The sequence below is a fragment of the Rhopalosiphum padi genome, chromosome 1, assembly GCF_020882245.1.
Source record: "Rhopalosiphum padi isolate XX-2018 chromosome 1, ASM2088224v1, whole genome shotgun sequence".
Lineage (NCBI taxonomy): Eukaryota > Metazoa > Arthropoda > Insecta > Hemiptera > Aphididae > Rhopalosiphum > Rhopalosiphum padi.
Window position 1 is genome coordinate 46,441,329 of NC_083597.1, and position 23,008 is coordinate 46,464,336.

Here is a 23,008-nt window from a genome sequence, read left to right on the forward strand (position 1 = left end):
TGGTCTGTTGAAAAGATATAGTAAAATATTTGTTAAATAATTTTGATGTGTTTTCAGTCAACATTGAATTCAGAATTGGCAGATAGATAATACTTTTTCTGATTGTAAGTTATTATCTTGACATATCAAAGTGTTAACAAATGAATCGTTTTCTAATTTAATATTATTCACTTCTTTCTTCTTTATCCTTTTTGATTTTTTAGTCACTGTTTTATTTTGTTTTTGAAATTCGATTTTTATTGACGAAGAAGGTGTAGTACAGTCGAGTTACCGAATGGTTTTTCTAATTTTACTTTTGCTAATGATAGTTTCTTCGACACGTTTTGATGACTTGATGAGGGTCCATAGAATGAAGAGGACAGATCATGATTTTTTTTTTATCTTTTTTCTTTCCGCTTTACTTTTTTTAGGTATGATAAATCAAGACATTTGTTGTTGTGTCATTGTGGCCAGTGTACGTAATACCGGAATTCATAAGGACATCCAGACTTTTTGTACGACCATGTCCAGAACGTGGCCGGTTAAGCTTTTGTGGCTTCTTAATTTCCTGTATATTTGGTAGAATGGCAAATCAAACGATGCCCAATTCGAATGCTGGTGGTAGAAGTACATAGCAGTCTACTTGTGTTCCATATTGTTGTGAAATATGTGTTTTTCATATTTTATTGTTTTTAAGGCAGCTGGCCAATCTTCAGTGGTATATAAAAGTAAGTAACATAATAGATTCATATTCTTATTGAAGTCTATTCACTCATTGGTATTCAATGACTTAATTTAATGTTGGGTATTAATACTGCACATTTTCGGGTATGATCTATCACCCTATGTTTATTTGTCAATGCAGGATCCAAGTCTTGACTGATCGGTGTACACTGCTACTTAATTACCCATTATTGGATATCTTTTAAAAAAAAAATGATAAAAAGTTAATAAATCTAGAACATCTAGAGCACGCGAATGTGCAAGGATATTTAACGTTCACATAAATCAGATTTAGGTGATACGTCATTGTCAAGATCGTCGGTGATCGATAAAACCGACATAATATTATCTTGTAGCTTTGATACAAGAATGAATTTATGGTAATCATTGGTACTATTCCTTTGTAATCTAGGCGGTTGCTCGTTGTAAAAGTATTCACATAGTAAATTTACATTTGAGTTATTCGCGATTACTACTATGGTCTGTTGAAAAGATATAGTAAAATATTTGTTAAATAATTTTGATGTGTTTTCAGTCAACATTGAATTCAGAATTGGCAGATAGATAATACTTTTTCTGATTGTAAGTTATTATCTTGACATATCAAAGTGTTAACAAATGAATCGTTTTCTAATTTAATATTATTCACTTCTTTCTTCTTTATCCTTTTTGATTTTTTAGTCACTGTTTTATTTTGTTTTTGAAATTCGATTTTTATTGACGAAGAAGGTGTAGTACAGTCGAGTTACCGAATGGTTTTTCTAATTTTACTTTTGCTAATGATAGTTTCTTCGACACGTTTTGATGACTTGATGAGGGTCCATAGAATGAAGAGGACAGATCATGATTTTTTTTTTATCTTTTTTCTTTCCGCTTTACTTTTTTTAGGTATGATAAATCAAGACATTTGTTGTTGTGTCATTGTGGCCAGTGTACGTAATACCGGAATTCATAAGGACATCCAGACTTTTTGTACGACCATGTCCAGAACGTGGCCGGTTAAGCTTTTGTGGCTTCTTAATTTCCTGTATATTTGGTAGAATGGCAAATCAAACGATGCCCAATTCGAATGCTGGTGGTAGAAGTACATAGCAGTCTACTTGTGTTCCATATTGTTGTGAAATATGTGTTTTTCTTATTTTATTGTTTTTAAGGCAGCTGGCCAATCTTCAGTGGTATATAAAAGTAAGTAACATAATAGATTCATATTCTTATTGAAGTCTATTCACTCATTGGTATTCAATGACTTAATTTAATGTTGGGTATTAATACTGCACATTTTCGGGTATGATCTATCACCCTATGTTTATTTGTCAATTTCAAATGCATCTCTGAATATCTCTCTCGATAATCAAATTATATCTCCGGATGAGCCGTACGTACCATATTCGAATACAGTCAGCACATCATTGTCGTATGTACCGAGTTCTAATATTTCGCACAATAATATAGTTTCTCCGGTACCATACGACAATATGTCGCCGCTAAATTCACCCCATGAGCCGGTTTTTTCAAGTTTGCCGTCGACCATAATGGAGATCGAAAAAATTCCCACTCAAGCACCACCAATGGACATAGAAGAAGCCACGGAAGAAGATATAATTGACTCCATGTTTGAAAATGTATGTATTTTTTTTGTATCTAATTATCATTATGTTATATTAATTTTTCGTGTTTATAGATTAATGAAATATATCAATTAAACGCGTACGATATATCCAAAATCTCAGCCGCGCTGGAATATTCGAAGTCGTTGAATTTCTATGATTTCAAGCTTGACGACGGCAACGAAGATGAAGTATTTATAAATAAATTAAACCTAACATTTAAAAATATAGGCACCATTTCTAGCTTATTAGATTATTTAAAAGCACTATTAGTAGATGTATGTATTTCAATCTTAAATAACGTGAAAATTTATGCGTTAAATTTTTTAGTTATTTAGATTTTCTTATAAATGCGATATATAATATAATATTACATATCGAAGAGCACCCTTTAATACAGATTTTCTTAGAATCGTTTATGTTGAACATTAATAATAAAATATTGAATATAAAAAATTTTATGGTAGTGCAACACGAGTCGGTATACGATATACGCTCGTGGTGTAATTATTTTTTCAATCAGATTCAACAGAGTGAGGTTGAATCTCGCATTATCGATTTTGATTTCTGTATTGTATTGTATTTATTTTTTGGTGTCCCGGTATTACTAGAAACGATATCCTATTAAATAATAATACTTGTGCAAATGAATATGTGCCTATATTTTTAACTAAGATATAAAATTGTAATATGTAATTATAATTTGTTAGTTAAGTATAATATAACCGTTTTTTCCTTTGTTTTATAATATTTATTATTGACTTGTGTAAAATGTTAGGTATAATTTGTATAATTGTAATATAACCTGATAATCGTTTTTTTTGCTTTCCTTTGTTTTTTTTTTTGTAAATATTAGATATAATTTGTATCGAAATATTTTTTATTGTTAAAATGTTAGATAAATTTGAATAATCGTAATTAAATCTTACATAATTTATGTATATTTATTCAATAAAACCAATATATTTGTGAATTTATGCAAGCAAATATTTAATTATCATAATATTTGTTGTATTGTTACCAGGGCTGGGCAGTATCTTAGATACTAGCAATTAAGATACGTATCTTAGATACAATTGTATCTTGTAACTTGTATCGAGATACATAATTTGAATGTATCTTGTATCGGGTATTTAAATACTTTATTGACTTGTATCTAGTATCTTTTTATGATTAAGATACTAGATACCTATATTCAAAAAATATGTTTCATATTTCATTTATATAACAATTTTCCCAATTGCCCAATTAGTAATAATATGTTAGATAGTAATATATTAGATTAAAGTAACTTAGGTGTCTGGTGAAAATATTATATCAGTAATAAGACTTCGTTGATCACTGGTCGCCGACTGACGACTGTCCGTTCATATTCTCTGTCTGTCTCGTGCTTATTATGCATCTAATATGTCAGATGATACTTTTAAAAAATTAGTCTCTTTAAAAGGTAACCAGGAATTTATTTCAAAACATGGGATATAAATAATATAATTAAATATTTATATAAATTACCTACATTTGAACATTTAATAGATAATAAGTAAACATTGCTAATTTATAAATATATTTATTTTTTTTTATAACATTTTCTTATTGTGTACGTAATTTTTTTATAGACTGTAAATCTTTTTACCTATTATTTCGTTTGTCTATTATTAGTATTATTGTTTTAAGCGTATCTAATGTTATTTGAATTTATATTGTTAATGATCAATGCATACCGTATTATTATACATTTAAAACCTATAATATAATATAAATTATATATGATAAAATTGTATCCAAGGTAAATTAAGAAATTTGATACTAGTCACAAATGTATCTTGTAGCTTGTATTTAGATACTTTTTTTGAAGTATCTTGCCCAGCCCTGAATTTGTTACCTATACTTCGATATAATTTAACAAAGGTTTAAGGTTTAATGGTATTCACTGTTCACTATTCAGTAGTTGGCTATAATATGAATTCAATTATTGAATTATAGGAAAATATTATATTATATACTATATTCATTATGCAGTTTATTGATATTATCATTTTAAAGTGAGTTATAGCTATGTAGAATATTACAACTTTAAAATATTCATATTATTGTAAAACATTATGGTATAGTTCTATCTAGCGGTCGAATAGCATCGTCCGACGTCCGTTATCGTTAAATTTAGAACTAACGATCATTTAATCCACCACGTGATAGTTCCAATAGCACCATGAGTTGGGTCCCTGCCCTAGGCACCGAGTAAATTCCAAGAAACATTCGAACAAAAGAAAGGAGCCTGTAAGGAAAATATAATTAAAATTATTCAGTTATATAGGCACATATTATTATAATTGAACGACTGGACATAACTCTTTCTAAAAAAAAAATGCCTACCTAGAAAAGATTAGTAATACTGTTGTCGCATAATCAATCGATCCAGTGGCGTAATTATGGGTGGCTAGGTTGGCGCTTCCGCCCCTGACAATTTTTTGAGAGGTAAAGGTATATATTTTAATCGGGAGGAGGGGTGTCAGGGTTTTGTTAATAATAAATATATTACATTCATTATACATTGCCACCCTAGATTTTTTCCCAGTTACGCCACTTAATCGATCAAAAATAGTTTACAGATGATATAATAATATATTATATATTTATTATTGTACAGTTCTTGGGAATATTCGACGTGCGAACGCGTGTATATATTAAACTCACTGACTTTATATAACTACCTAAATTAAATTTTGTTAAGTTAATTTAGGTATTATTAGCGTTATTTAAAATGTTAACAAGTTCAATCGAAAGAAACAAAATATTATAATTAAAAAATAAAACACCTAAAAGTACAGTTGTAATGATTGAGAAAAATACTAGTAAGTTAGTCGGGGACTATTATATATCTCTAAATCATTACTTGTTAAATAATTATAAATTGATGATATTACCTCTCTGATTCCTGTGTCAACTTGCTTGTTGCAATCGCAGTTCGTATTCAAGATATAATGGGATGTGATTGATTTATATATTAAAATAATTACACCTTTATTTTTAAATTAACTATTTATATTTAACTTTATTTTATAAAGACATGAATTATATATTAACAAATGTTTTAACAAATTTTAACAATTATATTTAATTGTATACGCCTTTTGTATAACGATCTACGTAGTCTTTTACACTCGCTTATGAATCCTTATACAAAAAGACAGCTACAACACACCACCGGCCTGTCGGCGCCTACCAGTCTCCTTATATATCTAATTCTTATACAGATAAGAGTGTGTGCGTGTGTATATGTGCATATGTGTGAGTTTTATCTTATATTTAAAGCTATCAAATATTATTTATTATACATTTAACATTTAAGATATATGATGGCTAAGCGCACATCATTACATCCACCCTAGCCCTTTTTTGATGCGTCCTCGCATTAGAATGTAAGCATATAATATAATATGTATTATGTATATAATATGTATGCAACAACAAGTATATTCAATTTTAAATCACACCATCGTCTTAAGCACATAAATATACTTCGGATTATGAAAAAAAAATTCTTAAATACAATTTTAAGTTATTAATATCATTGTGTAAATCAAACTACTTTTACGCGTAAAACATAGGCGACTGCTCGGTCGTCGGCTCTATGACGTCACGCGGCTATCCATCTACTCTCATTATTTTGTTAAATAATCATTTTTTTAACTTCGGATTTTAACCAAAACATTTTTCATTGTGTTAACTACAATAATACACCAATAAACTTAAAATTAAAAACAAAAAATTAGTGTTTTGATGTCCTTTAATCCAGAAGTACGCAAATTTGTGCATAAATTAAAATAAAATAATAAAATACAACGGGAAAAATGACACAATATTAATGCTAATAATTTTTCATAATCGTTAAATTTTAAATAAATTCTATTAGAATATTTACCTAATTACCTTATTCTATTTCAGGCTTCAATGTTTCAGAGCGTAGATTAGGTAGGTATAGCTCCGTAATGCGCGTTGTCATTCAATCGAATGTCGATTGTAAAATAACCGAATAACTGTTATTGTAATATAATAATACGATTGTGTGTGTGTATATTATATAGCTTATTTTAATACTTTAATATAATCTTTGAAAATATTATTTTGGTCGATTTAAAACTGATAACTATTTTATATACATATATCATAGTTGTTCTATTTTTATAATTGTCGGCCATGGGAAACGCATTAATATTTTTTACATCAGTGGCGTATTTACAATTTTTTTTAGGGGGGGTGTCATATCATAATTTCCAAAGATTCGTTAATATATCATTAATTTCAGTAAGCTGTAATCTTTTATTGATAAAAAATGCAATGTCATTTGAACTGAAATTATAAATTATAAATTATACTACAAGAATATTATAAATTAAATTATATATTCGTAAGTGACTTGTGAGATTTAAAGAAAATGGAGCACAAAACATTTTAGACGTTAGTATAAAGTGTAATAGTAATACCGTAGTAGGTAGTGTAGTTTTAATGTACCTAATATCGTAATATTACAAATTATTAAAATATTTATACGAGGAGTCAATGATAACAATATTATATTATGATTTATGACAATAGACCAGCAAATATTACAGTTTTCTAGTAAAAAAAAAAGAAAAAGACTAAAATAATTTTATTGTGTGTATGCTCGCCGTAGTCGTATAACTTCTTCCTAATCGATGTAATAAATTGAAAATTGTTAAAACTATTAACTACGTAATATGTTTATAGTACATATAATAATATAATAGTAGTATAATAATAATTTTTTGTGGTATAATATTTGTAAATTGTAATTCATTAATATAATATTATTATATTATACAATTTTGAATTTAATATACTGATTAAATTAATTCGTATTGCGTAGGTAATAATTAATTTAAATATAATTCAAAGTAATACTTACTTTGCTTTCGTTTGACTTCGTAAAATAAGAATCTAAAGTCTTTATTTTTTTTTTTAATGGCTCCATTTCACTGTATAACTCGTAACCATAAGTATTAACTACCAAATATAAAATCAAAATAAGACCACACGTTGTGTGTCACTCATTCGTCACGAATAACATAATAATACACAGATAAAATCTGCAACATATAATATAATATATCTATAATATAATATAAAACGCGTTATCGGGGCCAGACAGACCGATTTGCGGAAACGTATACAACCGATAAAATACATAGTGTGATCCGGGCTTAATAATAATAAAAATGATTAGTATTTAGTAATATTTTTTCTTTATAATTTGCCCGTATTTCAATTTTTCATAGTCAAAAACCCTAATATTATTGTACACTGGTTTTATTAAAAGTTTTAAACTAATTAGTTTTATATATTAATAAATAAATAAAATTGAACACTCAATTAATTGTTACATTTTTTTTTCTTTATTATTATAATTTACTATAATTATTATTATATTATTGATATATTTAAAATTTAAGGTCTCCAGACGCATTCAATAATTCTTTGGGGGGGAATCCCAGCACCCCCCCCCCACCCCATAAATACGCCACTGTTTTACATTATTAAATGCCATAGGTAGTTCATCATCTAATTGCTTTCTTTTTTCGATTAATAATCGAAGCATATCTTTATGAGCAATGTGTTCGAATTCATTTCGAAGTTGTTTTTCTAAATCAGCCCATTTATTGAAATTTTGATTTTTGATGTTTTCATAAAAAGTTAATGCTGGGCCCTCTAAAAATGCAGGTATGAATTGCAATTTTTCTTGTTCAGACCAGCCATTAATAGAAGCTGCTCTTTGATATTTTTTAAAAACGCATCTATACTATCAGATGAAGAATCGGAAAATATGTTAGGTTTGAAATAAGGTTTTTTACCCTCCATTTTATTCGTTTTGGTTTGATTATTTAAGTTTTGATAATTTTCATTTATTTTTGCAAAATCGTCCGGGCAAGATTCACCGTTTAAATATTTTAATAATCAATTTTTAAGTTCTGCAACTGTTCCTACACTATTTAAATTTCTTTTATTTAATTCTAAAATTAATTGAGGTTTATTAACTTTGTTTATTTCATTTGGCAGTGAAACAAAAATTGGTTCTTCTATTTCATTTTCCTGATTACTATTATTTTGTAACATTTGTTAAAAAATATGTTTGTTTTATTTGCAATTTTATTATTTTTATTATTATTATTTCGGGGATTTTTAAACGCGGTAAGAACCGCTAGTTGGGCGCCACTTTGTAATGATTGAGAAAAATGCTAGTAAGTTAGTCGGGGACTATTATATATCTCTAAATCATTACTTGTTAAATAATTATAAATTGATGATATTACCTCTCTGATTCCTGTGTCAACTTGCTTGTTGCAATCGCAGTTCGTATTCAAGATATAATGGGATGTGATTGATTTATATATTAAAATAATTATAACTTTATTTTTAAATTAACTATTTATATTTAACTTTATTTTATAAAGACATGAATTATATATTAACAAATGTTTTAACAAATTTTAACAATTATATTTAATTGTATACGCCTTTTGTATAACGATCTGCGTAGTCTTTTACACTCGCTTATGAATCCTTATACAAAAAGACGGCTACAACATACCACCGGCCTGTCGGCGACTACCAGTCTCCTTATATATCTAATTCTTATACAGATAAGTGTGTGTGTGTGTGTATATGTGCATATGTGTGAGTTTTATCTTATATTTAAAGCTATCAATTATTATATATATTATTGTATACTATTAAATATTATTTATTATACATTTAACATTTAAGATATATGATGGCTAAGCAGTAAGCGCACATCATTACACAGTACAAATCGAAATCGTCGTTTTAAATTATTTGTTGAAATATACAATTAATATTAGTATGCATATATTGTAAGCACACGGGTGCGTGTATCAATATATTATACATCATAGTTGGACTTCGCGATGCCTTGCAGTGAGATTAGGTATATTATATAAGTATATAACCATGCACAACGATATGTATACTTAATAAACTTAAATCTATTTCCACAAGAAGGTTGATTTTTTTGCAGTTGGTAGACACTGGGGTTAACAACTGCTTTAAAAACTGCGTCGATTGATATAAGGTACGAAAAATTCTGACAGGTTTAAACGACACTACCTTAAACATAACACGGAAGCATAAAAACGTGTGTATTCAACTTGGCTGTCCGCGCGTGACTAAATAATAAAAAATACTGACAAAATCATTTACAAAAAAATCATGCTGTTGCATATAAATCTTAGCCCTGTTCGGCTATTCATAGTTATAATTTATAAGTTTATAGCCAATAACCATTTAAATATATAATATAAATATGTATAAAAAAAGTCTATAATTGATCAATACAATTGTAAATAATAATAATAATATGTTTTAAATATTCTAATACACCCGTTAGATATTTTGATTTTTTTTTAAATCTATTTAAACTATTATTTTACATGTATTACAAATTAAAATTATTGATCTAATCTTGTTGATGAAATATAAGGCTTTTATGTTATATAATAAACTATTGAGGATAATTTAAATTAGATTAGATCAACTATCTAAAATAAGGCTATGTTTCTGGGATCTGGGACAAAATATCCGTGGTGTGCGTGAACTGGGTTTTTTGAGGGTGACAAGACCTTCATGTCATTAATAAGTTACAACGTAAAATACGCGACACTTTTATTAAAAAATCTATTTAATCATAATGAAATTATTATTTTACATGTATTTTCAAATGTAAATATGTAATTGGATTAGAAATATAAATCGAGTTATGGTGTATAATAATTGGTATTCTTAATTGATTGGTTAATATTTTGAAGCAAACAGGAGCTTTAATTAAAAAATAGGTTTGCGACTTGTGAGCTAGGAGCGAGCCAGCGCACCGTGTAGAATTCATGGCTGAGAATTTACGGTCTGTAGCGAAAAGTTCTGAACGACCGGCCGTGAAATAATAATGTACCACAGGGATGGCCAACCCGCCTTGGAAAGTTTTGCGGCCCGCGACATATATCAAATATTTACAAAAAAAAATATTTTTGCGCCGATAGAATATTCTGGAATGCCCGTGCAACGCGGTATCTGCAGTATTATTAACAACGTATCGCAAACAAAAGATAATTTAATAATTGACTCATGTAATTACATCAATGCATTTCAGAAGAAATTGTTGTTATTTGAATTTCAATTAAAAAATAATAACGTTCAACACTTTCCATTGCTAAACGAATTGAAAAATTCCAAACATATCGATAGCATTAAATATGCACAAGAAATAAGGAAACTTATAGCTGCTTTTGAAAGTCGTTTCACTAATTTAGACAAATACAAGACAATATTTGAAATATATTCATCTCCTTTTCATACTGATGTCAATTCGGCCCCAGAATATCTTCAGATGGAACTCATTGACTTACAATGCAATAATGAATTAAAACACATTTTTGAAACATCAAAATCAAAAATAGATTTTTATAATATTAATATCACAAAAGAACATTTTCCCAATTTGAGAAATCTGGCACAAAAAGTTGTGAGTGCTTTTGGATCGACTTACACTTGTGAATCGTTTTTTTCGAAAATGAAATTCGCCAAAGATAAATCACGCACAAACCTAACAGATGAAAACCTGCAACATCAATTACGGTGTGCAAATACAAGTATTTCTATTGATTTGAAAAAGCTTAGTGAACGAGTTGAGAAACAAATATCTCACTAAATAGTAATGTTTTTTGTATTAAATACTTTTATTATAACTTTTATATATTTTAATTTTTTTTTAAATTCTTTTATATTTTTATATGTGGCCTAATTTTGAATAAAATATGTGATTACTTATATTAATATTTTGGCAACCCTATATGTGGCCCGCAAGATTGTGATGTATTTACAAAGTGGCCCGCAAGATCATTTGGGTTGGCCATCCCTGATGTACCATGTACCTCTCCCGCGATTACAATACACGGTCCCGGCACGTACACGATGGGCGTGGTTACGGTCTACCGCGACGGCGGCGAGATGGAATTCAACGCCATCTCTTGAGTGTTCTATACGTTTCACTATTACCACGACGGTCTCTTAATGTACATTATTCTGTGATAGTTTGATGGTGTTTGCTATTATTAGTATTATTATTCCTTTAAATTTCTCCGTTATATGACAAAGGTCAAAGGTAGTAATTATAATATGTAAGTAGTAACTAGGTATTAGGTACCTACATTGAGGCATAGATAAAGATATAATTAAAGTTATTATTGCACAGTTCATGTTTTTGTGATTGGCAAATTCGCGAGTAAGTATTCAGACCATCTGGTAGTTTAATTAATTTATTATTAGTTATAATCACCTACTTATTAATAAATAAATTGTATTATTTCCCATTAATTTAATTACGATTTTTTTGAAAAACTGTGTATTATAACTATTATATATATTCAATAACAGCCACTCGTTATTGCAGTTAAATATATCGATTTAATGCACCAATAATATTTATCTATGTTATTGTTCATTTAGTTAGGTAGTATACTGAAAAATGGCTGGATGCGTTGAACACTTATCCAATGAGGTGGGCACTTTGTCAATCAACGACCACTGGAATGAACTTGGATTGGATGAAAGTCATAGGACGCAGTTAAAGGAAATTGAAAATGATTATGAAAGCATTTTTTCGTGGAACATCCAACAATTAACAGGATGGAATCAAAACCTTATGATTAACCTCATTGAAAAGGTTCGAGAAAAGTTAGAAATGATCATTGACAAGAAAGATGAATACAATTTAAACAGGTAACTGTCTTCTGTCAGAAATTTATTTATGTAAAACCTAATTTCTCTATATTATTATTTTATTAATAAACAAAGAATCAAGTGACAGGTACCATAATATAATTTATTAGGCATTGTTCACACAGATCTATATTAATTTTAAAACTTATACCCATCCACCACTTACAACCCACCCACCCATTTAAGAAGTGAAGTTATTGCTTCACATGACATATAAATTTGGCATCACTGCATTTAATTAGTTAAACATATAATACATATAAATATAAATAAAGTATCTTGTGAAATTATTATATTTTTTAGATTTTGTTTACAACTGGTAGTTTGTCATGAACTTTACATTAGTAAAAGTTACAAGGAATCATATTTAGAAATTGAAAACATTGTTAAATTTATGAAAACATGTAAATTTGATGAGTCAAACGTACAGTACTCTAATGCTTATTGCCATATTGCTGATGCCACCTATGCTTATATTGCATTATCATTGAAAATTGATTCAGAAAAGGTGAATTTTAATTATTTATTGTTTAATTTAATGATTATATTAAGTACCAATAATAACTAATAACTAAATTCTTAAATCATAATTCTAATAACCAATAACCATTTTAATTTAAATATACAAATTAAATGAGTCAGTAATTAAGTAATAAGTAAAACAAATAACTTCTCATTATTATCATATAATATATGTATACACAAGCTCTAGAATTTATCAATACAATGTAAATAATAATATGTTTAAATATTCTAATATACCCGTTATTTTGATATTTTTTAAATCTACTTAAATAATTATTTTACATACATTACAAATTAAAGTTATTTATTGATCTAGTCTTATTGATGAAATGTAATGGATTTTATGCTAAGCATTAAAGTATTGAAGATGATTTAGACAGGACCAGTGCTACCTTTTGTGAGGCTGGCCAAAACTTATTTAACTATAGTCACCTATAGCCTATATGACATTGGTGTAATTAAAAGTGCAAGGCCCTGGATAAATGCCCCACCTTGCCTACCCATAACACTAGCCCTGGATTTAGATTAGATAGATTAGATCAACTATCTAAAATAAGGCTAGTATACCTAAATGAATAGGATTAATATTATATAAGAATATTATATTTTCTTGTTATACCTATTACTTATGTTTAGGTATAGTTAAATACATTAATATTATAATATATTAAAGTATATATAAAAAAAAAATGAGTTACTATTGCATCATATGTCACTTCTAATACGATTTTAGAGCCTAAAATCTTAAGTTGGAGCTTACATAATATTATAGATTATTTTGTTTAAATGTTGTGTATGTGTAATAATGTATTATTATAAATCTTATAAAGATCCAATTAAAAATAGTGTTAACTACATGTTTTATAATTATACATCATATCATTCAATATGGTCTATAATTATAGAATGAGACAATGTTTATATACAGAATGATTCTTTTATCATGAAACACTCATTATTTCAAAAAGTATTCAGAATCACCCTGTACATGTATAATTTTTAGAAATTATTAAGCTAATGTATTTTTCTTTTATAGTTATTAAAGAATGTTAAAGAAGTTAATAGTTTTAATTGTGTGGAGAAAGCTGCACTTTGTGCGGTTAAAGCTAAAATTTTTATGGAGTATCCTCCTAAAGGAAATGATATAGCTTTAACATTTGCTGATCAAGCTAGAACCCTTCATTCTACTGAACCTGAATGGATACTAGTTTGGTTGAAAGCTAAAGGACTTGTAAGACGTTATTATGAACGATTTACAATGCCAGACAATGATGAAATAAATGCTGCAAATATATGGTCTAAAAATACTAATGCTCGACTTTTAATTCAAGCTTCTAACATTTACATGGAAATAGCATTTATTAATAAATTAAAATATAACCGAGAAGAATCAAACAAATATTATAAGCTTTCGTATGATATTACTAAGTAAGTAGTTATTTTGTATACGTATCAACTAAAAGGTATTGATAAGTAATGAAAATAGTAATAATTTAAAAGTTCTGTTGCAATTTTAAAAAACTTATGTTTTCTTTTTTTTTATTATTGGAAAACATACAATATGTCTTTAAATTACATAAAAAGTAAATCTAAAGAACTAACCAAACTTTGTCGTACACAGTTAAAACTTAGATTAATTTTATGAGGGAGGCTATTTATTGATAGAACCAGGTGTGTATCAGGAATTTTTCAAATGGGAGAGTATCCAAATTTTTTTAACATGTAAAAGGTATTATATAATCAGTGGTTTGCACCTTAAGAATTTTAAATTCTTTCAATCAATGGAAGGGGTTCAGACTTGAACCCCCTACCCATGGGTATGCCCCTTGATAGAACCGTTCAAAACTTTAAAAGATCATGTCACCGGCATCTTTCAATACGACATAGGTGGGTTATCAGTAAAACTCAATTAAATTTAAACATTCTATAATCAAATAAATTATATTTTCTCCGTGATCCCTATTAGTTGTATTTACTTATTAGTTATTCATTTATTTAATAAAAATATTATGTATTTACCTGGTTGGTCATTGATAGAAAATCAGTTGAATTAGCCAAAGATGATATACAACAGCTTTGTTCTTGTCTAATGATATGTATTGATTATCCTAAAGAATTATTGTCAAAATCTATGATGGACAATTTAATTGCAAAACTGACTAATGTTAGAAAATGCTGTGTGGATCAAGTTTTAGGAAAATATTATTTAAAACACGAAAAGGTATGATATTTATTAATTTATTATAATTAAATGAATAAAAAAAGCAAAATATTGGTTTTATTTTAGGATTATGAAAAAGCAAAAATGTATTTATCTCGTGGAATGTCTGCTGGAAATTTTAAAAGTTCACTGCAGTTAGTAAAAGTAGAATGCCTATTACAACCTGTCGATAAATTTCCTTTTGTTCAAACATTAAAAATGATGTATGATGTTTTTCCAAGTCCAAAAAGAAGGCTTATTATTTTATCACAAATATTGTTATATTACAATTACTGTGAAAATAATCCTAAAGAAATGATGCGCTACTTAAAAATGTATATTGACCAAGATATTGAAAATGCATTGAAAAAACATCATTTAATTGTGAGTTGATCAAATTTATTTACTTTGTACTTATAATATTTTTTAGGATGCTAAAACTATCTAAGTTATTACATTACCTATCACTTTTTTAATTTTAAAAGTACAGTTAAAGTAGTTATAGAAAATGACTTTTTAATAATTATTGAATTTTGATATTTTTGTAATTAATTATTATTACTAGTTTTTTGTTCAACTAGCTGTTATATTAATATATCAAATAATTAGTAATTTATTAAAAGTTAGATAATTTTGTAAATACTGATTTTTTTTTTTGTCTTAACAAATATATTAAAAAGAAAAATATTACATAATTATATTATAAACAGAATAATTTTTTGAAACTTATTGTTGTTAATAATAGTTGATGTTTATGTGCATAAATAAAATGTTGTTTTTTTCTTATGTTTATAGTAATACAATTATTATTTTTGATTTTAGTTTGCTTTACCATTGTTTCATGTAAATGGATTCAGACCCAATCAATTTCTGAATGTCTTATCTATAAAATTAAATGAATTAGTTAACAATAATAAGTGGAGTTTAGAAGAACGAAAGATGATAGATAATACATTTGATCGGTTCAATAAAATATCAAAATTTAATCTGTATGATGGTTGTTTTAATGATGATAATAAAACTACTTTCCACAGTAAAAATGATACAAAAATATGTCTTAATATTAAAGGAAAAAATGAATCTTGGCGAAAACAGAAGGTTGATTTGTCATCACAAAATGAGTTTAATAATATTCATCAACGCCAATTTGCTTCAAAATATGTTAATCAAAAGAATTCTTTAGAAAAACATGGTGCTCGGGGTGTAGAACCATTAACAAATCAGCACAAAGAAATGTATAATAGTTTTGAATTACCTATAAAAATCCATAATGAAACAAATTTACATGTTGTGTCATTAGAACAAAACTCTATCAAAAGACCGTTTAGTAGTAGGATATATGATAAAAGTGGTAACAGATATGGCGATTCTAAATCAAGTTGGCGAAATCAGCAAAATGTTTCTCAGAATCAAAACAACTTTGAAACATTTCACAACCATGGAATTAATTCTAAACGCTCTCAAGGATATGAAAATGAATCCCTGAAAAATCAAGAAGCTAGAAAGCCAACACATGCATCTGGAAATCATTCATTATCTGGTGGGTCTTGCAAAGATATTGATGATTTAGTTTGAGTTAAATGTATAATTCAAAAATATAATTTACATCATTGTTGATTTTTATTAATTAACTATTTATTATTTTTACTGTATTTAAAAAAATGTTTAACTATCTTATTTTTATTCCAAATATATTTACTTATTTATTATTTCTTGGAAGTCAATATTTGTTCACTCTAAATATATTTTTCAACATTCATAAACAATTCATTCTGTAATAAGCTTCAACCTAATTGTATAAAGTATTTCTTAGATTATTTTTCTTTAAAGAAAATATGTTTGCATTCAACCTAAATAATGATAGATAATATAAGCATTAATATATAAACATAAATCGTTTAGCATTTCTTAATCTAATTTTTTTTTAATCGTTTCTATTTTTATGTTTTTTGTGAATTTATTTTAGAACATTAATGTTCTATGTATTAACTTAACTCTATCTTTCATAATGAACTGCACAATTATCCTTATAATAATTTATCCAAAACGCCTTTACTCCTGTAATAATGAAATTTTGAGCCGCCTATGACCTAATTACACAGCAATCTCCATACTATTATAATATTATATAATGGCTAATAATAATATTGTATTTGTATTAGCTAAGTACTAATGCTGTACAACTATACTACCCTGCATAGGTCTAATTAGTCCTTTGAGTTAGCGATGGCTAAATTCCTAAAAATGTTTTATAGCAAATTTTTTTTAATTTGATTATTATTTATTGTTTCTATTGGTTTACAACTGATTTGAATGATTATTCGTTTATAGGAAACATATTTTTTTTTATTGTAGGCAAAAATAAGTTAGTACTAATATGTTTTATGCACATGCATTTACCCAAAAACTCTGGGGGCTGAAGCTAACTATAAAGACTGTAAACTGTTTGAATTTATTTTAAATAAATTGAATATTAAATTTTATTTTTATTTTATATTTCAAGCAGAGACTTTTGAGGTAGGTAGGCCTAGTAAGCCCATGCAGCAGCATACCATGATTTTGAACCCTTTAATATACCCAAAATACGCATTTTAAAATCAATGATTAAATTTACTAAATAAAAAAAACTATTGTAACATCAACAAAGCAAATTTAAAAAATATAATAAAAACTCTGTAAGAAAAAAGAAAGGTATTTCATATAAATTATTTTTATAATTACGCTTGGTATGCTCTTTAAAAATATGTTGATTTCGTGGATACAATTTGTCTGATAACATGATTATAAATTTTATAGCTACCTAGCATTTTCTTGATTATCAGTTATCACTAATAGAATAAAAATTCCTATTTAATAAACGTTTGGTGCCCAGGGTACAGTTAACACTAATAAAAAAAAGAAATTAATTGGAAAATAAAAAATAATAAAATATTTTAATGGTTAGGTATAATACAAAAACCTATCTTGTATATAGTTATAGTCAAAACTAATAATTTTCATAAGTAATTTTATGTCCTCTACATAAAGGACATACATGGTATAATTCTTGTCTCAATCTTCTTATGCTGGTTCTACAAAATTATGGATGCAAGGTATTAATTTAACTGAAACTACTCTATCTAAACCGATGGTGCACAACTCCAGCACTAAAAGAACAAAAGCAAAATAGATATTATGAAATAAACATGATTTGAGAGCAAATAATTGTACATACTACATAGTTTGATGTTTAATATCATAGAGAGTATGTGGAGCATATTACGATTATTATAATTTTTAATTCTTTGTACAATCGAGCATTATATTATTTTCTTATACATATTTTTTTTTCATAAAATATTTAAATGTTAAATTTTTATTCATAATTAGAATTAAAATTATTATAATGGCAATATTATTAATATATTTGTTTGTGATTATTTTTACATAATAAACAAAAAAATTAATATTTACTTTTTCAAAGTTTTTATTCATAAAAAAAATATAGCCCTACTGATTTTGACATTTTTTAATTATAGGTTGCCATTTGAAAATCAAAAGTTGATAGTGATTTAACTATCAAATATAAGGGTAAAATTTTTTTAATGTTATATAGTTTTAGATACCGCGGTCACTTTGTACGGTTACAAATGTTACAATAAATTGGTAGAAATTGACCGCGGACACTTTGTACAGTACCTATGAATAAACCGGAAAATATGTTTTACTAAATAAGATTAAATTAAATTACTCAAAACTTTAGATCGTAAATTGTGATTGCAATCAGTACAAGACATGGGTTTAGTGATGACACAGACGTCAGAAACACAGTAGAATATAATATTTACACACTGAAATACGAGAACACTATCACTATGAACCAAAACTAAACAACTATAAACTAAATCTTATATAGTTATATTATTTAATATGGTTATTATCATACCATTTTAAGAATAAATAAATCAAATATTCGTTGGAAGTGTTCGAAAGTAACTTGTGCAGGTAAAGTTACTACAAACCTTATGGACCGACAAGTTATAAGTTATAATAAATCATATATTATTTTATAATACAACGTAAGTAATTAGAATATTAAATTATTAAATGAATATACATGTATAGGTACTTGTGTAAAATGTTACAGGTATATATTGCAATCGTTGAATAAATGTTACTGCGAACGTTTGCAATTGGTGAGTGCTGACAGTCATACACCAGTCATTGGTGAATATTGGCATATTGATTAAATTTGTACTGTTTGTATAGATATTACTAGCGAATGTCGACATTTATATAACGATATTGGTGAACGTTGGTAATTCCGATATTATTTAATCTGATCTTATCTAAAATTCTAGAACCTACCTATACAAGATGTAATTGTAACACAAAGTACACCACAAAAAAGTGTGGTTGTAGAAATGTTGGCATTTTATACAGTTCAAAATGTCATGACAGTTTGTCATGTTGCAATAAGTAGAACAATTTTCGCCGTTGTTTTAAAGTAATAATTTTTGTATGGCAAAATAATCATAATTTAAATTAATAATACAGGTATAAATGGTATAATATTGTTCAATGTTCAATAATAATAATCATAATTAATAAAAATAGTTGTTAATATTTATAACTAAATATATAATTTCTATTTTATATTATTGTCTATACTTCTATAGTACTATATTATAATATTCTGTGCGAATACGTAACCTATGTCAACATTGACCAAAATCCTAATGTATATGTCAACATCCACTAGTACATGTCTATATTATTTTAATTTTTCAACATTCACCAATTGTCAGCAGTCAGCACTCACCAATTACGGACATTCACAGTAACATATTTATGTTTATAATATATTTTATATAATGTATTAGTTCATGATATAGATTAAAATAAATCGGTTAGTGTTGATCGAGTAATGAGTGTTTATTGGTACACTCAAAAGTCAAAACCATGTATCGTTTTGGTGCGTAAAATTCATAGCCGCCCGACGATGCACCATTCGTTTTGGTGTTCGCAATGCTTTTCCATCACCAATATTATACCGATCGTTTGTGCGTAGGCCGTGTTTTTTTATCGGCGACACATCAGTTTCGTTATCGATACGGCCAGGTATATGCACTTTTTCCGGACGACGCCTCACGCCTAAATCACTCGTCATAACAGTGCAAACTCGGACAGGTCACCTTGTAATTGTGTCGTATTAGATACGTCCGTTGTGCATATTATTAATATGAATGTGCTTAAACGTGACGTAATATTATATAATATGTAGTATTATTGTCAATCAGTGGCCGATATAATAATGTGCTTGTGACCCGTCTTGATTATCGGTACAAGCCATCGACATTCGACGGTTTTGTTTTCAGTGGTTGCGACCCGCGGCCTTTAATTCGTTTTTATGCTACCGAGCGCGGGCGGATGCGGTCGTTGTACGCCGTTGGTGTTCACGATGCATGAGAGAGATGAGTGAGCCGTCTCGTGCCGACAGTGGACAATATAAAATCACCACGCATGTAGTCGTCGATATTAGTCCACACTGCTGCCGCTTGTATATGTTTCGAATAGGCACTACGTTTCACGAATATTGTCGTATTTGCATAAACGCGCGTGTATAAAAGTATGATTTAATGGTCGGTCTCTCCATTGTAGGGTATAGTTGTTGATATGAACTCGATCTCGATATACATTTCCTTTAGTGGTGTTCTCGCGGGAAATGCGGGTTGAAGGGTTCATATCCGTTCCAGTTTGGACTAATTTTTAGATCACAATTCTCCTTACAAGCCTACTGGTCTATGAAAAGTTCAACAGCAAAAAACGACTAGGGACCGCGGTCGGCCGTAATATAAAAAAAAATCTCGAATATTTCGTGTTATTTTGCGTGCAAACGGTTTCGGCAACCCGTCTCACGATGTGTGTAATGTTTCCGAATCTAAAAATAAATCCTTCACCGCGAAAACCTGCATATGAATTTTTTTTTTTTTTAAGTGGTTTTAGCGTACTTAGGAACTTAATATTTGGATTTTCAACATTTTTTTGATTAGAAAGAGAGTACGACAGTCGCTCATGCACGGTAACACGTTTTTAGAGGCATCGCGAGTACGCTTCCATCTTAAAAATACGTATATTTTCGTTTTTTAGATGAAAAACCGCAAAAAACGACCAGGGACCTCGCCCGGGCGTAAGTTAACTACGCACGTTATTCGACCACTCAAAGACTCTGGCGGCATGGTGGTTAGCTGTAGTAAAAGCGCGTTTAATGACGCCACTCGACAATAGTACCATATATTATATTACGGTGTTAGTGGCATGTTACGACGGCGGCGGAAATATTTCACAGGCCAGCGTTGCGGTGGTAAACGGCAATCCCAATTAAATTGTCATCCGGCGAGACAAACGCCTGATGGTTGATATGTATGATGCGTGTATAATACAGCATAATACCGAGTGCATGCCGATGCCGATGCAAATTAATGTGCCCCGTTTAGTCCGTGACACAGTGTCAGTGATGTAATTTTATGTCACTACAATATTTTGATATATAATAAATAAATAATTATCGTCATCACTGCCACAGTTAAGATATATATAACATTATATACATGGATCTCGTTCAGTACCGTCATGCCACCGCAACTAAACGTCGTCACTGCAACACTCAAAAACATGTTGACCATTATTGGTTGTGAGTACCCGTAATCTCATATCACACGATATTTGATTTATTTTTATTTTTTTACTTAATACCATTTGCGATTTCGATCTGCTTCTTTATCGGTCGCCGTATTATCTGCGTCCCAGATTGTGTTCGGCCATTCGTCAGCGGTATACGTCGTATACTGGCCCGTTCTTATATATTATTATGACATGCGTCCGAGTGTGCCACCACTTCATGGCACTTACTCGGTGTTAAACGCTTCAGTATTTTTATCAATGTTGTCCGGCTTGTTCGCCGGTTGTTCCATCGCCGCACGCCAACTTCTCTACCGTTTGTCGTTATTACCTATGTACGCGCAATGCAGTCTCGCTCTTACTATACCGTTGTTTATGACGTTTCGTGACCATTATAAGCAGTCGGTCGCATTGTTTCGTAACGATTAATTGTCGAGCTCTCGCCGTTAATCAGTTGCAATAGCCATAACTGTTATTGGTGTCGTTGCGGCAGCATCGTCGTCCACTCAGGTACCGCTCGCCGCCGGGCCGCGTGACTGTAAACTGCGGGTGTCGTTCGGCTGGCCGCCATGCAGAGGGGATGTAACGCGTCCATAATCGAACGGCACCGGCAATCGTGAACTCGTCACACGACGGGGTGCCGGAGAACGTGCGTTAGTGATTTATCGCCAAACTCCGAAGTGGCGAAGTGCCTCCTCTTTTGCGTACCCCCGATCCCGCTCGCAACAGTCGTCCTATGCGACGTCTTCTCCTGAGTCGGGCTGAGTACCACAATTGTACGTACGTCGTCGGTTCGTCAACTTCTGTATCGTCGACAGCGACATATTGCGTCTTTGTATGATTCCACGCTGTTTACGCCGTTATCGAAAAATACCATAATTTACACTTGGAACGATGCCGGCCGGTGCTATATCTCAGTCACCACATACACTGATACTAACTGATTATACATATATTGTGTGCGTACGTTTCTGATTGCTGGTGTAGCACAGGTTGTTGTTCCGTCGCCTCCCACAAACGCAAACCGAATTTAGATATATATTATACTCGTCTAGACGTTTTCATCTTTGTATAGCCGTATAGGTACATGCAATGTGTCTTCGGTTTCGTATTCATTAAACCATCATCCAGAGCCGTTGTGATGTTTTTTGTATAAGCGATTACCATTTGATTGAGATTGCTGTTGGCCGCCGTCTCCGTTAGTACACGGACCATCGCCAATAAACGTGTGGAAGTGACTTGTAATCATATTCCGTTCCTGTTGTTTCTCATGTATAGTGTGGTGTCTCGTAAACTAATCATTTCAAACTTTTCATGCGACAAAGATCGTTGTAAATTCATCACGATGTCAACTATTTATCATGGCTAAGTTTACCACCACCGACCTTGTTCATATACTAGGTACCTTAATAATATTATATTATATTATATGATGCTATATAATATAACCATATAGGTATATAGTTATTATAATAATAAGTCAAATAATTATACTAATCAGTAGTCA

General features: G+C 29.2%; 2 protein-coding genes across 4 annotated transcripts in view; both read left to right on the forward strand.

The window, feature by feature from the left end:
• LOC132919152 (uncharacterized) overlaps positions 1-16,554 on the forward strand; it is a 52,712-nt gene extending 36,158 nt beyond the window's left edge. For 2 of the 3 annotated variants that reach the window (XM_060980500.1, XM_060980518.1), the window contains exons 2-7: positions 11,844-12,116; positions 12,420-12,624; positions 13,678-14,069; positions 14,679-14,862; positions 14,929-15,225; positions 15,664-16,554. In XM_060980500.1, the coding sequence (XP_060836483.1) occupies positions 11,863-12,116; positions 12,420-12,624; positions 13,678-14,069; positions 14,679-14,862; positions 14,929-15,225; positions 15,664-16,416 (2,085 nt within the window). In that variant the 5' untranslated portion in view covers positions 11,844-11,862 and the 3' untranslated portion in view covers positions 16,417-16,554. Of the gene's footprint in view, positions 1-10,747; positions 11,620-11,843; positions 12,117-12,419; positions 12,625-13,677; positions 14,070-14,678; positions 14,863-14,928; positions 15,226-15,663 lie in introns of those variants that run through there. The other variant, XM_060980509.1, reaches the window with a different exon arrangement.
• Positions 1,961-3,286, forward strand: LOC132919164 (uncharacterized). The gene is made up of 2 exons (XM_060980533.1): positions 1,961-2,324; positions 2,384-3,286. Exons 1-2 carry the CDS (start codon positions 2,178-2,180, stop codon positions 2,645-2,647), a joined length of 411 nt encoding a protein of 136 aa, XP_060836516.1. The 5' UTR covers positions 1,961-2,177; the 3' UTR covers positions 2,648-3,286.
• Positions 16,555-23,008: the final 6,454 nt, after the last annotated feature.